Genomic DNA, 18,630 nt, shown 5'->3' with positions numbered 1-18,630 from the left:
CTCAAACCATTTTTGACTGACAGTACCTGGACAGCTGGAGGCTCATTTGCTTTTCTTCTCAGAGATCTACTGATGTCTCAGTGAAATGTGGCCGTGAACAGCCACAGCAAAATCCAATTTCCATCACTTAGACCCAAGAGCCTTAAGTCTACAGACATCAAATAGGACTGAATACTCCTGTTCCCAGTGAATGGTATAATTAAACATATCTTGGTTAATCAGTCAAGAAATACTAGCATAGGACACAGAAGCAGGAATATATATATCTCCAAATCTGGGGAAAGAGGCCACAGCCAAAGTCCTTCCTCTCACTAATGGCCTGTCATGCTGATGGCTACCAATGATATTCTTTTATTTTTTTTTTAAGACTAATGATTTTTAAAATATTTTTATTAGTTGTTGATGAACCTTTAATTTATTTATTTGCATGTGGTGCTGAGATTCAAACCCAGTGCCTCACACATCCTAGGCAAGTGCTCCACCACTGAGCCACAATCCCATATCCTACCAATGATTTTCAATAAAATAAACTTCATAAACTTGTAAGTTGCTGTGAAAGAGCAAGGAGATAATGAGACTTTATTTTTGTTTTTCTTTTAAATTGCTAATGACTCAACATGACAACATTCAACCACCTTAGCTTTGGTTTCTGAATGATTCGTCTCAGTTTCATGAAATCAGTACTCGTAATGCCAAAAAGATACTGTTTAAAGCTGTTCAATATATACACAGAAAAGGACTTACGCTGAACTCCTGCATTTTACAGTTGACTCTCTCACAGACCATTTTTTGTGAAATAACTGTGATGACCTCCCCCCACCTTATCCAGGGTTTTGTTTCTGTAGTCAACCATGGTCTGAAAGTATGACATGGAAAATTCCAGATGTAAACAGATTATAAGTTTTAAATTACACACCATTCTGAGTAGTATGATAAAATCCCATGCCATCCTACTCCATCCTGCCCAGGATGTGACTCATCCCTTTGTCCAGCACATCTACAGGGTCCACAACACACCCACTAGACATGTAGTTGCCGTCTTAAGTTATCAAATTGATAGTCAAGGTACCAGTGCTTATGCTCGGGTAAGTCTTATTTTACTTAACGATGGCCCCAAAACACGAAGGTAGTGATTTTGGCAATTCCAATAAACCAAAGAGAAGCTATAATGTGCTTCCTTATGTGAAAAGAGTGAGATTATAATAAAATATTTCAAGAGAGAAAAAAACACATTCACATATTTTTATTAAAGAATATTATTATAATCATTGTATTTTGTTATTATTGTTAAACTCTTAATGTGCCAATCTGTAAATTAAACTTTATCATAGATATATATGTATAGGAAAAAAACATATTATATATAAGTTGTGGTGCTAGCCTCAGTTTCAGACATCCACTAGGGGTCTTGGAACATACCTCCGCAGATAGGGAGGGAAACTATTCAAATTCTTCAGCATGACCTCATGACCTCCTGCCTTCCATCAGATATGTGTGCCCTGTATTTTCACAGTATTACATGCAGAGCTTGACCATGATAATGGTCGGACCCCAAGTCAATGCCCCCCAACACTGATTTTAAAGGGTACCCCAAGCCTCAAGGAACCATACAGGCCCTGGATAAGTTCCCTTCTAAGAACATGGGTCTTATTTCTGTCAAATCCACAGATTTCATTCCTACCTCTGGGTCTTTGCATGGACTCTTTACCCCACCTTCAGCTCCCTCCATTGCCTTTCATGTGGTCCACTCCTTCACATTATTCAAGTCTTAAATCAAGGGTCACGATTCCCTGCCATTCTTTACCACTTTACCTTAATGGCATTCATCACAAACTAAAACCATCTTGATTATTCCAAATTGCTTCTATTTCACTTTAATACTTTTTAACTACTTCAAAATTTTTGTGAGCATATGCATAATTAATGAGGACAGGACTTCTTTACAGGGTGATGAAAACATTCTGCAATTAGTGAGGATATTTGCCCAATGTCATGAATTTGTCATAGAGAAGACTTGTCCACAGAAACAAGGTGGTTGCAGGAATCCTCTTCTATGGGTTCTTGTGATCACACCAAAAAGAGTTCAGACATATCACTCAGAGTAACAGGCATGAGTTTATTAGGAGGACTAGAAAAAGGGAAAAGGGGAACACTCTCAAGGGAGAGAGCAGATCCTATCAGGAGGACAGCATGCCCCTCCTGCCCCCCAGTTTCATGGCGGGGAGTCCCCAGGAAAGTTCCAGAGAGTACCACCCAGATCTACCTCTTGACTTTTCACTGAGAGCAGGGTTGCATCCAACTTTTAAGTCCCTACTGTGCTTGGTAAAGCTCCAGGGCAATGCTGGGTCACTTCGGCCCATGTTGACCGCTTCTAATTGGAATTTGTTCTTCCAGATTTCATGGTTAGGGGGGATTATCCCTATCTCCCTGAGTTCTGGAAACTGGTTTGTTTAAGGATCACAAAAGTCTCCTGATGCTTTCAGGGTAATTTGTGTTATTAGCAGAGAAGAGACTTTTTGGGTCTGCATTTCTCCTACAGATAGGTGATTCACTGAAGAATGTAGCACATCCTATTGACTTAAGCCAGGCAGGGATGTGGTAAGCATCTTTTTAAAAGAAAGCATTTGGGGGGTCATCACAGTGGGTCCGGTTTACAGAATTATCCCCTTAAGCTCATGTTCCCATGTTCCCACTTCTCATGTCTATCCATTACTTATCGAAGGTACTAAAAGCACTTTAAAAAGGTTAAAATGACTAATTTTCTGAGAATTTTAACTCAATTTATAAAATATTTCTTCCTTACTCCTACACAAGTATATTTTAAATTCTTTTAAGCATACTTTTAATTAGGAGGTTCTTCTATGGCACTTAAATTGGAAATCAAAAGTATCTTCTCAAGAAAAATTCTAAACATTATGTTACTACTTATCTTTATAAATTGAGATTTTTTTTTCCAGGGGAAGGGGAAATTTTGAAGCCAATCAAATCATGGGGAAGAGTAAAACAACTAAAAATATATAGGTTCATCTAAAGAGCCTTTGGTTTGTCAGTTAGCTTAATCAAAAATAAATAAACACTATCTAACTTAAGATTTCAAAGGAAAACTTACAAAATACTATCTTGCTTTTCACTGAAATTTCATACATTGGAGTACTACATAAGAATTCAGGAAGGAATATTTTTGCTGCTGAAGAAGTTTGAATTTTTTTTTCTTTTGTGAACACAAAAAACATATTTGCTGCATATTTGATCCATATTTTGAAACTGGACACAGTCATGTTAAGGAATCGTCACTTTTGTTAGGTGCAATGATCTCATGGTGATTATGATGCAGAGTTCACCCCCTAGATGATTCTGATGCAGACTAAAGTTTGAAGGCCACTCTCCTAGGAAAACATTGCATAAGTTAGGTATCAGGTTCAGCTGTAATAGAGACCTGCGATAATAGGAGCTTAAAGTATATATCAAGTTTTTTCTTTATTTTTAAAATTTTTTTTTATTTTTACAGGCTGCATTTTGATTCATTGTACATAAATGGGGTACATCTTTTGGTTTCTAAGGTTGTGCACAATGTAGATTGATACCATTCATGTTTTGAGCTAGGTCATCTTTCAGGATCTCATGACAGCAAACTCAGCACACTCTGGAGGTCCCTCCCAGGGTCACTCCTGTGGACCCTGGTAACGCCACATGTGTTGCCAAGTGCCAAATTAGACACAAGCAGTTAATGCTTTATTCATACCTGAATAATGATTTCTCTTGATTAACCCTTTAAGACAAATTCCATAAACTTCTCTTGGGAGATGGAAAACCTGCCCACCCCCACCACACAAGACATCTGTTTTAAGATGCACCACAAAAGGTATAGTAGAAATGCAGAGGAGGGGGCCTGGTCTCCAAACTGGATGGGAGGGTAGGTGTGGCCAGGCGTGGGCATAGCCAGATATGGGCAGGGGAGACAGGACCAGGCCAGATGTGTGCCCTGGTCCAGAGAGAAGCACAGGAAAGCCCAGGCAGCAAAATTCAGCAGCTGCTTGGTAATCCCTAAGCTCACATATCCCACCAGGAGGGAAGTTTAGTGGCCTCTCACCAGCTCCTTGTCCCTCTACTAATGGAAAAGGGAGACTCAATGCAGGGATGGATTTGCCCTGAGCCTAATTCTCTCCTCAGTGAATGTTATAGTAGGTAAAAAACACAGAACCCCTCTAAAATACTTCATGTGACAAATAACAGCAGACAGGCAGAACAAGAAAAACCTTACTTGCTCTCAGAGTAGTAGGCAGAAGGGCTCTGAGCAGCCTCCACCCACACAGAGGGGCCTGGCCTAGTGGTCTAAGGTGGGAGTACATCTGTGCTCTTGGGCTAAAGGGACCCACAGCCTTCCTGCACCAGAACACTGATGAAAGGACCCCAGGAACCCACTTGGACCACCAGCCCACTTCAAGAGCCTCAGGAACACACCTGAGCTAAGTAACTGAGTTAGCTGTTAGTCCACTACCCTGTGTTCCCTCTGTAACCTGTTCCCTCTGCTAGCCCACTGCCCGGTGCCACTACCTGTGTTAGGCCACTGCCCTGTATTACATGAGTTACCTGTTATCTGTGGTAGCCTGCTGCTATGTGTTACATCAGTTATCTGTATAACCTGATACCTGTATTAGCTAACTGCCCTATTACATATTTCACCTGTGCTACCTGTGTTAGCTCACTGCCCTGTGTTACTAGGCCCTGCCCAGTTATCTGCATTAGCTCACTGCCTCTCAGAGCACCCATGTTGAAAGGACCCAGGTGTTGTAATTTCCAATCCTTTGGAAACTGCTCCATTTATAAAATAAAAATATTTCTACAAGTAGAAAATAAAATAAAGACATGCAAAACAAACCCCAGTTCTTGTTAGATTTAACAGACATGGAATTACGCTGCCAATTTATTGCAATGGTTCACATTGATTGGCTCTCAGTTTCTGTTCTTCCCCGTTCATTGACACCTGGCCCCATTCAGTGAACATCTGAGTCATTCCTCACCACAGACCTGGGAGGCCAACCATCCATGATGGGAAAACTCAAGACCAATGTCATAGACTCTCAGTCCACCTGTGCTACCAAACACCTTAGCCCCCACTTGACCTTAACTTCCTTCTAGCTACCAGCATTGTGAGGCACAGCAAGGACAAAAGTGACCTGATGTGGGTTCTCCCATGAGGAAGGCCACAAAGGTCAAAAATATGAGAGGACACTCATGACCCATCATGGTATGATGGATAAAGGGCTTCTGGGCCATTCGTCTACAAAAAGTATTGACAATATTGTCACCCTGAAGCAAGGACAGGGGGACTTCTTGGAGGACAGGCTGGGGTTGGGTCCTGCCAATCCAGGAGAGCCCACCCTACCCAGGCTATAGCTCCACCCCACTGGACTCAGTCTCACCTGTACCAGCCATACCACACCTAACTGAGAGGTCTACAAATGGGAATATGGTCCACTTATATCTGTACCCATCTCCCATCCCACTCAGCAAGTTATCTACTGATACATGATGCCCAGGAGAAGTCTGATTAAATAAGGAAATAATAAACAGTAGAGACCTTCTCCAGCTTCCTGCACATACCCCCACACACACACACACACACAAAGGCTTATCCGGAGCCTTGGGGCCATTCACAGTCATGTATGGCCTCCTCCACTGCCCAAGATCCTCCCAGGACAGGTCCTGCTCACTCCTGTCCCCTAACTCCAGACAACCACCCCACAAAGAGCCAAGTGTAGTAGCCAGCTTCAGTCACAGATACCTGCACCAAAACCTGTCGTCCCCCAAATGCTGACCCTCCTGGGACCCCATTCTGGCTGCCAAGACTTAAGTAGTCACAAAAACCCTGTGTCCCTGCCACTGTTATTGAAAGAGACTATTTAGGACAATGAGACACCAAGGAAGGAAATACTTTTCAAGACTTGCAGAATGCCACAAGAAAGGGGTTTGAATGTATCCTAGTTTGCTTTTTGTTTTAAGGAATCTGGAGTAAAGGTTGGACTGGATTGCTGTCTCAGATTCCTCTGAGCCTGGGATTTCTCTGACCTTCCCCATGATCTGAGCTGTCCCAGGAGTCTGAACACACATCCCCACATGGCGTGCTCCCAGTAAAAAGTTTCTTGCTTGCGTGACTCTCACATTGTACCTCCAGATGTTTGCGTGGGTGACCATTTCCATTGCCAAGGCAACTACACTGTCACTGGTCATTCAGACACTGACGCCGGTAGAGGTGTTCCACTGCATCACGAATCGACATTCTCCTCTGTTTCTCAAACAAAGTGAGGAAATTAAATATCAGAAAGTGCAGGAACCCTGAAAGGATGAATGCCTGAGAGGTGACTCACTGCCTTCATTCTATGCAGGCCACAGGCATGTGTTAACCCTATAACGCCATATAGCCCTGTAATGCCAACCTGAAACCAGGACTCCAGGTTCTCAGGCAGTCCCAGCTGCAACAGGTTCTGCAGACAGCATCACTGTGAAAGAGACAAGCACTGTAAACTGCCAACTCACCCTCAAGGGACTCCAGGTCTTGTCTACAGAGATCTGGATTCCATCCAGTTGTGATCCAGCACTGTGATCGTCATGAAATAATTCTTGTACGTGAATCTACCAACACCCCATTGAGACAACATCTGCCAATTTTGAAGACTGTCTACAACCCCTATTTATTTCCAGTGATTATAGCGTGGGGATCCCCATGAGTCCCTTTAAAACAGAATAAAGAAGCAGCAATTCTCACCCAAGATGGATAGAAAAACTGCAGAATTCAAACTGTGGCTCACTTTGGGATCAAAAACCTGAGGTTTTGTACCCAATAAAATGCTGCCTTTTCCATGAAACAAGCAAGTGTGTCTCTTCACCTCCTCATTTGTGGCTGCTTCAGGGATGTTTTTCATAGTTTCTCTGGTTACACCACCATGTAATTTTGCCAAATTCTTCACCCATAATGCTCACTTTGGCCCTTGATAGTTCAACCAGAGGGCATTGGCAGTATCTGTTGCATGGGGCAAGGTTTCAAATCTTGGAGTCCTAGATCATCAGAAGCTTTGGAGAGCAAAGGAAAGAAGGAATGGAAACAACCATGGTTGCCCAGCAAATTCAGGCATGGAGCCCATGACAGTGCCCTGCAGCCACTTGTTCTGCATTCCCCACCAACCACCATGGCAGGTGGTAGGTGAGGTGGCCCAGGGTACCCCAGAGCTGGAAGGTTCTTCCCGAGGGCCCACAAAGCTGTCATGCTGAGGCTGGGTGCTCCCTCACGGAGCATCCCCAGTTGAGTTATGGGGGACCCGGGTGGATGCTTCACTCCACACCAACAGTCCTAACCACATTGTCTAATCTTACTTTACACCTCCTCTTCTAAACTAGCAAACCCAAAGAGAGCCCACTGCCATCTCTCCCATAACCACCCAAAGGGCCCAAGCTTCCCTTCTCCATGGGTCTCATCTAAACCTTTCCTCTGATAGTGTCTGGGAGAGGAAACTTCTGGCAATAAATTGGGGAAACTAAGACAGTGACTGTGAGATCTGCAAACCGTGGGTACTCTGACCACATATATGAACCACAGTAAGTTGTATGTCTCAACATTTTCCTCAGAATCTCAGCACCCTTGAAGGGAAATAGAAATTACAGTGGAACATACCAGCCTTACTGGGAACTTAGAGGTGAGATATGCATGTCTTGCTGGCCCTTGGAAGCTCAGTGCCCCAAGCTGCTGTATGGTCCCTACCTGGGAAAGTGGATACTCCTATCCATTTTGGATGGAGTTTTCACACCAATGTTTTATTGTTTTTGGTCCTCATCTTCCCCTAGTGAAAGATAAATGCCTAAGGATAAGGACACCTTCAAGAAGAAGGGAGACCAGATCTGAGTCCCAGTCCCACCATCTCAGCCCCAACACCAACTAGATATGTGTCTGCAGAAATGTCACTGAATCTCTGCTTTAAAAAGAAGATAAGACCTCCCTTCAAATGATGACTTTGAGAATGAGGATGTGTAATGCAGGCATAACGCATTTGCTGTGTTGATGGCCAATGCCTGGTAGGTATTGGGCCAATAGCACCGCCATCATTTACTTCTGGAAGGGATCAACATCATTTGACTATGTGGATATCTTTGGCACCTGGCTGCACAGGAACAGTTTAAGAGCTGACGGTGTATTACAGGCACCCCTATTTACAAAGTGACTTGTTGATGTCTCCAGCCTTTGAACACAGCATTCCACATGCTTGCTGTACCCACCAGTCAGGTCTTATCCTTCCCAGGAGAGTCAGTACAGATCCACTGTTGACCACCCATAACCCCCTGTACACCCAAAGCTCAGGCAAAGGGTATCAATTAATTCAGTTTATGATCCCCTCTCCCCTCTCCTGCCATCCCCAGGTTCAGACTTTAGCGGGCATCAGGGAAGTGACAAACACCCATGTAAATCCACTTACCCATTCAAGATAGATGGCAAGATTGACCAGGGGCCCTGATTCTGATTTTCAGTTTCAGGCTATTTTTATTCTAAAAGCTTCTCCAGTACTTCCCACGAAGAACAGAAGTCTTACCAGAATCCTAGAACAGAGGAACTTTCCTAAAGGGTCACTCCAGGATCAGAACCAGTCCCCTGGTGCTGCCCCTCACCCTGTAGGCACAGGAGCATCACCAACCTTCACAGGGGGGACACCAATGAACATTTTTAGCATAGCATGGTATGGAGGCAGAGAAAACTGAGAATGATGTTGGACATGACTTGTTAGAGAAATCCAGTGAGGGAGAGAGTACATTGATTCTAAGTAATTGGGGAGTATTTGGTTGTGCTGCTGACACCCCCATCTCTGGAGACTAAGGCACCTCCCAATGGTCATCCCTGCACCTACACAACAGGCCAATTGTGTGTGGGTTTCCATTTCCTGTGCAGGCAGGAGGGAGAAGAAGAGGACTGAGCCAGGGCTGCCCCCTCACAATGCTGCTGACTCTCTGAGACCCTATCTAAACAAATTGGCTCTGCAGAATGAAAGGGGCTTTGTGTACTGTTCCTTAACTCTGGGAAATGAAAGCACAATTAGCAAATGACCACAAAGGCGATGTGAAGGACAAGCGGGCCAAGTTACTCCCCTGAGGCTGGGTCCACTCCCAAGGCCAATCTTGGAGAACCAGCCTGGACATGACATCTAGAACGTGATTGTATCCAAGGAAACTATCCTGAAAGATCATCATCTTCAGCCCCCAGTTCCTCCTTGCAAGATAGGATGACTGCTGTCCCTGCCAGAAGGCACTGTAGGGAAGATGAAATCACTTGAGTAAAATAATTGTTCAGTGAGCATCTGGAAGGGCCCACCCCTCAGTTCTATGCTCTGTGCAGACAGCAGATTGTGCCCTGCCCTGAGATGCTCCATTTTGAGCACAAGTGCTCAGGCAGACTGATTTGACCCCTTGCCTGGGCAAGTTGATAACTACCAGATGTTAGACACACAGAACTTATCAAGAAGAACACAACCAGCTGCACAGCACAATTCTAAGGCACAGACCGATAAGTAACTGATTTGTGCTAATAAAAATTACCATCTGTGAATTTATTGAATTAAGTCAGGGCACATACGCACATGGTCATATCCAGACTTATCAAACTGATGGTGACAGTTCAGAGCTGGGGTGAAACTAAGTGAACCACACAACTGAGGGCATGAGCTGAGCTGGTCCCCAGGAGGGAGCTGTGTGACTTGGCTATGGTGATATTAAAGTGCCAACCACCCAACTGGGTTACAGTCAGTTTGTGGGGCTCTGGGGAGCTGTACAAGCAGGAAGTGGCATGGTCCCCTGCATTGGAGGATGTTATACAGAGGGGAAAACCCAGAGAGAGGTTGGACAGAGCAAGCCACCACCAGCAACCTCATGAGAGCCAGGCAGACACCCAGGCCCAGAATGAGAACTACTTCAGAGATGAGAAATGCAATGTGGTTGTAAATGAAGAGGCCCACTTGCTCATTTTCTAAAATAGCTACCTAATTTCTTTTCTCTTATGTCACCTGCACTTAATCCCATTCATAAAAAGTTCAAGTGCAGACTATGAACATTAGGGGCCCAGGTACTTGAGAAACATATGCCATAGCCACTGTCATTCTGGGATTCCCCAAAACTCCTCCACCCTCCCTCTCCCCCACTCCACTTCACCAAGACCTGAGCTGTGCACAGAATGTTCTGTAAAACCCTCCCACATCACTCCCTACACCAACTAGAATTCTCATGATCCATGTTAAAAATGGATGCATGCTTTACATTCCACTCTATGTCTTTTTATCTGAGATATGTGCATTATTTCACATGACTTACAATGAAGAAAATTTAATGCTGCACCATAGCTACTCAAAGTGGATACAGCTATTATGACTATGAAAACCTCCATTCCATTTGACATTGAAATGGATTAAGGGAGACTTCAGAGAAGTTAGGAGCAATTAGACTCAGGCTTTATGTCCCCAGAACCAAACCTCAGGCTCCCACAAGTAGGAATAGCACAGTATAGAGAGCAGGTGGAACTCAAGTACTCAGGTAGAATGAGGTGGCACCTTGTGTAGGCTCATAGATGACCACCAGATGTTGGACACACAGAACTCATCAAGAAGAACAACCCAAGCTTCACAGCACATTCATAAGGCTCAGACTGATGAAAGCAAGAAAGAAAGAGAGAGAAAGAGGGAGGAAAAGAGAGAAAGCAAGCAAACAAGTAGGCAGGCAGACCTTATTTGTGCTAATAAAAATTCACCATCTGTGAACTTACAGAATTAAATCAGGGTCACATACACTCAGACTTATCAAGACCATACCAAAGAAACCAGGCATGTGTGTTAATCAGAAACACCAGATCAAGGACATTGCAAACACCTCATCAAGTACCTAAAAATGGAGGGACACCTGAGACTATGGCATGACAAAACTAATCTATCATGGGCCACCTAGTGTAAGAGACAAGGCCTTTTTCCAGGAGATTCTCCGGGACCTAGCACGGTTTTCCTGTCATTTTGATATTATCAATTTGGAAACTGCTATGGGGACCCTTTGGCCTTGACAGCTCCATTGACCCCTTATCTGACCACCTTCAGTGATTCTTTGTATTTGTATGGACTTTGCCTTTGTTATTCTTATTGCCTCTAAATCCTTGAGTGCTTTAACCTTTTCTCAGCCTCTGTAACCTACTATCACTTAAAGTGTCATATGTGATTTGAGTTTATAAATACTAGTAACTAAGATTGGAATGAAATAGAAACTTGTGATTGGTATGGTCATGATCACTCAGTGAAACCAGAAATAATTGGTGAAGTACAGTTGATGAAACTGATGTAACTTGTGAATTCATTGATATTTCTGACAATAAATTCTGACACTGTGGAAAGACAGGAACCACAAATGTGTAAGTCTGTGGTAATGGCATAGTTGGCTCAGGACAACTGGTGTACTTAGCAGGATTTCATTTGTTAAGAAGGAATTCAATGAGTAGACAGTTCATTGGCAAAATAATTGAAAATACACAAATATTTTTCAGACAAATTAAGCCATTTGGCAATATAAACAAAATTCCACCACCCACCAGAGGCTCATGAACAAAGACTCACTCTGCCAACCCAGGCTTGTACTCCTAGGTGATGGAAGGAAGGCTCACCTCAGATCCATGAAGGTCAAGGGCCAAAGAGCAAGAAAAGCAAATGGCTACACTGCTCAGGGTCTCAACTCATGAAAAACTGGTGGCTAAAGAATACACAAAGTACAAAAAGAAAGGAAACAGACCTCAGGTCACACATTAACAACTGTTCATATAAAAGGTGGAATACTGAGTTATACTGTACTAAGAAATTACTGAGAGGACAATAAAACTGGCTAGGAAAAATATGTTAGCTCTGGGAAGAAAGATAAATCAAAATAAAAAGGAAGTGTTCAAAACAGTGCTTGCCTCTGGAGATCTATGGAGCCCCAAAGAGCAGGAAGCTAGAAGAAAATTATCAGTAGCAGTCCCAGAGGGTATAAAATTATATTTAAAGAATCCTAAGAATATAAACCCATTATAAAGCACCAAGAGAAGAAGTCCCTGCAATATTGTTAAAAAGTCTATCACAAGTTGATCAGAACAGACATAAGGGTAAATAATTAGTACTTAAAATACTTAGGAGAAATAGATTCTCCAGATAACATAATGACTGATAGTGACCATGGGACTCCTATTCCATGGATCCAAGAGATTTTAATGATCTTTGGGGTAAACCAACTAAAACTAAAAAAATAGTAATAGATCATAACCATGGACATAGAAGTCCTCAAAACATAGCAGAAAATAGGGAATATGCTATAATAATATTGCAAAATCTTAGGAAAACTTCATGCAAAAAGAAAAAAAAAACCCACAAATATAATTGACTAGTACACCTTGGGACAGAGAAACAAATTCTGTAGCCCTAAGCATTTCTGAAATGAAATGAGACAAATCTTCTCCTGGGCAGAAAATTCAATCTAAACCTTGAGTTGTGAAAGCTCACAACTAGCCACCCAAACGGAGTCCTGTCATTTGTGGGACAGGATAGCAGTATGCTAAAGAGTAACAAACCCTTACTGTGATCCTACAAAATATGGAGACCTTAAGGTAGATAGGCCTAGATAAACCAACTAACACCAGAAATTAGCAATCCTAGCAATGATATATAATCAGATAGATGCATATGCAACACCATTCAAGGTACCAACAAAAAAAAAAAAATGAGATTAAAAAAGTTCTACTTAATTGTGTACCAGAACATCTAGAAATCCCATTCATGAATCCATTAGCAGACTGTCAGAACATGCATGACATATTACAAACACTTAAACCACCATCAGAACTATGCAGATCACACAAAACAACATTTGTGACAAACTTATTCCAAATCAAGCCCCACCAGAAGCCAGAAATTCTTTCACATTTAACACTAGAACATTCGACAGACAAAACACATCTACAACAAACAACATACCAAGATAAAATTATATAACTCAACAGCCAAACAGAACCTACTACAGACCCGGGAACAACTGGACACTGAGGCCATTCCAGTAATATAAACCACAAACAAATTCCAGAGAAGGAACCCATTACCTCCAAGAAATCAACAGAGAAACATACCAAGTGACACGATTGGATACACAAAAACTTTTCTCAGAAAACCAGAAGGGCCTCAGGTCAGAAATACCATCACAGGTGTGGAGTTTTGCTAGGCAGTGCTGTCTCACCAGTGAGGCAGAGAAACTGGCAAGTCCCGTGTCTGGTCCAACCTGTAGACCCCAGCCTTCTGCTACCCTGGAGTACCTCATTGACATCCGGGGCCCTGACTACGTTCTTTTTGCCTCCAACCGGATGGTTGCCAGCAATATTGTCCAGATGAAGGATGATAGTGATAGGATGTTTCAGATGAGTGAAAAACTCTTACTCCTGGGTGTTGGAGAGGCTAGAGATATTGTGGAGTTTGAAGAATATATTCAGAAAAATGTACCACTTTGTGTGCTCCATTTGTGTACAATGAATTAAAATGCTTTCTGCTGTCATGTATAATTAACTAGAAAAAAAACAATAAAAAAAGAAACTGGACACAAAAGGTGGTCAGATCAGTGGATCCAGGTACTGGGAGTAAGGGACAAGAGGAGTGGCTGCTTATGGATGTGAAGTTTCCAAGAAGGGGATGAAAATATTCTGGAACTAGATCATGGTGAAGGTTGTGCAACATCACAGAGGCACTAAATGCCTCTGAATTGTACATTTTCAGATGGTTAAAGTGATAAATTCATTATGTGTATTTTACCCTAATTAAAAAAACTCACATGTAAAAAAAAAAGAAAAGAAAAATGTACAACTTTATAAGATGCAAAATAGACATGAGTTGTCTCAGACAGAAGCAGCTAATTTCACATGCCAAAACCTGGCTGTCTTTGGAGTTGGACCCCATATCATGTGAACCCGCCTGGCTATGATGAACATGAGGGGCCAGCACTCTACTACATGAACTACCTGGCTGCCTTGGCCAAAGTCCCTTTTGCAGCCCATGGTTACAGTGCCTTCCTGACTCTCAGTATCTTGGACCAGTACTATACACCAACTGTCTCACATGAGAGGGCAGTAGAGCTTCTTAGAAAATGTCTGGAGGGGCTCCAGAAGTACCTCATCTTGAATCTGCCGACCTTCAGTGTTCGAATCATTAACAAAAACAGCATCCATGACCTGGATAACATTTTCTTCCTTAAACATGACTGCTAACATCATACCCTCCTTCCCACTTGCCAGGAAATATTTTTTGACAGGAAACTTTAATTTTTTCTACTTTTCAGATGTGCACTCATAGGATAGATGGTTAATTCTGAATAAAACAATATGGGTAAGTTGATGAAAAGGAAAAAAGAAATACCATCATAGGACCTGGGGATAATAGACCACATATACAATTAACATGGTCTCAGGGACACCATGCTGAGCTGAAGTCAGGCAACAGTTAGAAGTTCTAGCCTGGAGAATTCCCTGGGAAGAGAACTCGTTGCTTACACCGGGTGGTCCAGAAGTTGACAGGTTGGTGTTGCCATGTCAGAGTCTCCAGTGTCCCTCCTCCTATGGGTTCTGGATGAGATGGTTGCAACATCCATTGGTCTGATGTTTCTGATAAGGTCACATGCCTGGCCTCTTTGGAATGGTCTTGATAAGTCTGAATCCATGTGCCCTCATTTAATTCAATAAACTCATGGCAGTAATGTTTTACTAGCAAAAATAAGTTATTCATCACCTGTGCCTTAAGATTGTGCTGTGCAGCTGGGGTTGTTCCTCTTCATAAGTTCTGTGCCTACATCTAGTGGTCATCTACTTGTCCAGGAACATTAAATTTTCTTCATAGTAGATCATGTACAACAATGAATGTATCTTAGATAAAAAGACATAGAATGGAATGCAAAGCATGCATTCATTTTTAACACGAATCATGAGAATTCTGGTGCTGAGCTGGGGCTTTCCAGTATATTCTGTGCACCACTCAGGCCTTTTTGAGGCTGGGGACAGTAACAAACAATGAAATCTAGTGATAAGAAATGTTTCAGTAAATTGTGACTTATTTATCAATTAATATATGCATATTTTTAAATATTTAAAATTATTTTTGAGTGATATTTATTGATATAACATATTGCTCCTTGAGGGAAGCAAGTTATGAAATATATCATTCTAAGATTAGAAAGATATAGAATCCATACATGGACAGATGATAGGCAGATAGATGATAGATACAAGATAGAGGATAGATTAGATAGAGATGATAACAGATAGGAATAGGATAAATATATAAAGTAAGATAAAGAGATACACTAGATTGATAAGCAAAAACTAAACAGTCATACATCAAAATTGTCCTCTACGAGAGGAAGAATTAAGAGGGGATTTAAATGCTATATGTTGGTTATATTACCTTGGAAAAGTCACATAATTTATCCAGACTTTAATTTCCTTTTCTGCAAAATCAGAATGATAATACAGTTATTATTGATAAAGGAAATCAATAAGTCTGTATGTTAATGTGTGCAGAAGGCAAATACCAAATCCTATAGAAATATCAATTAGAATGTCTTCTTTCTATGGTGAAAGGGTATTTTGTTTGTCATAATGAAAAAATAGAGACCATTTAAGAAACTGAGGTTTCAACTGGACCCTCTCACTGGGTGAATACACAAGGAACAATTTTTAAATGTTTTGATTAGTGCATTAGAGTTATACATAATAGTGAGGTTCATCTTGACCTATTCCTAAATGCACATAACAGTTTGAGTGACAACCAACACATATTGACCTCTCCCCAAGGGCAGCCAAGCCAGAATTAGGAGGTCAAAGCAGGTGGGCAGATTCCAGCAGGACCAGGTTGGTGTTTGGGCACTATTCAACCCCAAGGTTATAAATTTCCCAAGTATACTGTTTACCAATCTCAAATTAAGAACTTGGAGGACTCAACAGAGAGGTTTTGAACATTTGATGACTCGTGTACTCCTCGGAGGTGGCAGGCCAGGATCCAAAGAAGGGCAGCACCGTGAGCTCTCAAGCAGGGGAAACAGGATCGGGTACATGCCCACTGCACAGGCAGGGTTCTTCTGAGGTTTTATGAGTGCATTCTTCTACTTTACAAATTCACTCTTTTGGGATCCTCGTCTGAAGACTGAAAATAAGGGAAGCATCCAGCTCCCTTCTCTGGGATGCTTCCCTTCTCTATTTCCTTTGCTATCATGTTTTTTAGAGTCTTTATCTCACTGCCAACTTTCTTAGGCACTGATTAGAGTTTAACCCAACAGGCACAAACAGAAACTGAAAGAGTTCCTCCACCATATGAGTTCAGAAAAATGCAAGAAAAGTCTCAGAGAAGTTCCATCCCTAGCCCACAAGACACTTCCCTTCTCCCCACCTGGGCACTTTCTCTCAAAGGCTTCCTGGGAGCTCTCCCATCTCTCCTGTCCCTGCTCTGGGAAGCCTGCCCTGACCCCATGGGAGTTACCACCTAGCTGTGTACCCCGCAACCTCCGGGCTTTGAGCACATCTACAAATGCTGCCTGGGTCACTGTTAAACCACCTAGACAAACCCAGCAGAACAGAGGTACTGAGCCCTCCAAGCAGTACATTCTCTGACATAATCAAACCTCTTAGTTCACTTTCATGGAACCAGAAAATAAGAGAATCCTAGAAATGCTGACTAGAGGTAAAAATCAAATCAAGGAGAATAAAACATAGTCAGACAGTCCCAGGCCTCTCTCTGGTGTGTTGTCCTAGGTATGTGACATGGCCTCCTTATCAGTAAAATGATGATATTTGTCTCATGGTTTGATACTGAGATACCATATAGGTTCATAGCATTAAGTCCATAATATAATAGGCATGCTGTAATAGATAACTAGTATTATTCTTAAGATAATTTTCTTCGAAGTAAATTTGCCAGAGAATCACTATTCCCACCAAAGAAAGAACCTCAGGGGAGTGTAATTGAAGATACTTTGTACTTACTTGAATTCAGGGAGAATTCTTTGTGGCAGAAATAGTATGAGGTGACTGAGGAATTGAGTCAAGATTGAGGAATTGTTCAAGATTGGACACGGCCTCCCCAAGAAGGCATACTTGGTGTTTGTTTCTGGTCCTGAGAACATCATGATGGTCACCAAAGAAATTTGCACTGAAACAAAAACCTTCCCAAAGCCAAAGGGCCCCTTGCTTGCAGCAGGCGGTCATGGGCAACCAGCAAGAAACCAGAGCCTGACTACTCCATTGACCCACAGGAACAGATGTGGCCCCTGGGAGAAAAAGACTGAAAGTGCTGGTTTAGAGAAAAATGAGAGACAAGAAAAATGGCAAGGGTTAGGGTAAAAACCCAGTGTATCTAAATAAAAGTCTTTTTCCCTTAATCCCTGCATGAAAGAGCCACACTGCATCCTAAAGGAAGGGACCCAGACATACCCCATGATGCTCATCCCCTGATTCCTGGAACAACCAGTTTGGCTGCCCTGGGGTCCCCTGGCTCCTTTCTCACCCTGTGTAAGTGACATCGCTGGAACACTGCCTCTAGACACAGGTTTTCTTATGCTCCTACCATCACCTATCAAATAAAGACAGTCAGTACAAAAGCACAGCCATGCAAATGTGATTGATGAGCTAATGTATTTAGAAGATTCCAGATAAAATCACTACACAAGAGTATTACATGGACATTAAGTTGGGGAAGAACCAGTTTTTATCCTATAGCTCAATCTCCACGTTGAACCCTGCAGAGAGTGGTAGCTTTGTGGTAGCTTATTTTCTTATGTATTTTATAATTTTGGAATTAGAGTCCATCCATGCTTAGCAAGGCAGCACAATAATCTTGGGATGGCTAAATCACAAGCACATCCCTAAGGTAAGGATTTTTACATACTTCTGCAGTGGCTACAGAATAAGACCCACAGCATTGTCCAAATTCCCCTAGTGCTGGGACAGAGGATGCCGTGCACTGAGATTCTGCACTCATCCCTGGCAGTCATTGTACAGAATGAAATATCTGCTCTCGTGACTAACCCCACTCACAAGCCAGGAAAAGACTCCCCCATATCATGCTGCACAGCTTTGTAGCAGGAAAGAATGGAATTCAAATACCACACTAACGTGGGCATGCATGTTAATTCAGAAGGTGGAGGAATTGAGTGGTGGAAGTACTTCTGTAAGGAAACTAACTTGGCAAACTCTTCTTCTCAAAATTAATTTAAACAGTTCTTATACAATAAAAGACTCAATTCCAGTTTGTTTGTTGTTTGGGATTTTCTTTTTAAAAGATGCAGGCAGAAGGCTAAAGGAGGCCCAAAGTTATGGTTGCTTAATGTATGAACACTGCATGTCTATCACTCATCCTGGGCCTCCTAGCTATAGCCAGACCTCAACTGGGTTAGCCACCACCCTGGGTTCTGTTTGCTAGCCTTAATCTAACTAAAATATACTCATCCTTCAAAAAGCTTCTGTCATCAGGGAGTGGCTATAAGAACAAATGCTTGCCATTTAGACTCAAGAGACAATAAGACTGTCATGGGAGGAAATGGGGTTTCCATTCTACCACAGTATTTCAA

At 42.2% G+C, this 18,630-nt stretch overlaps 1 protein-coding gene across 1 annotated transcript; it reads left to right on the top strand.

The window, feature by feature from the left end:
• Positions 1–929: 929 nt before the first annotated feature.
• On the top strand, positions 930–14,284 carry LOC124991378 (proteasome subunit beta type-2-like). The gene is given in 6 exon segments (XM_047562145.1): positions 930–1,085; positions 6,176–6,302; positions 6,997–7,201; positions 13,315–13,522; positions 13,872–13,953; positions 13,956–14,284. Coding segments are annotated over 6 exon segments (1,107 nt in total).
• The last annotated feature ends 4,346 nt before the right edge of the window (positions 14,285–18,630 follow it).

The sequence above is a fragment of the Sciurus carolinensis genome, chromosome 8, assembly GCF_902686445.1.
Source record: "Sciurus carolinensis chromosome 8, mSciCar1.2, whole genome shotgun sequence".
Classification (NCBI taxonomy): Eukaryota; Metazoa; Chordata; class Mammalia; order Rodentia; family Sciuridae; genus Sciurus; species Sciurus carolinensis.
Note: the sequence above shows the minus strand (reverse complement) of the source record. Positions and strands in the feature narration are given on the sequence as shown.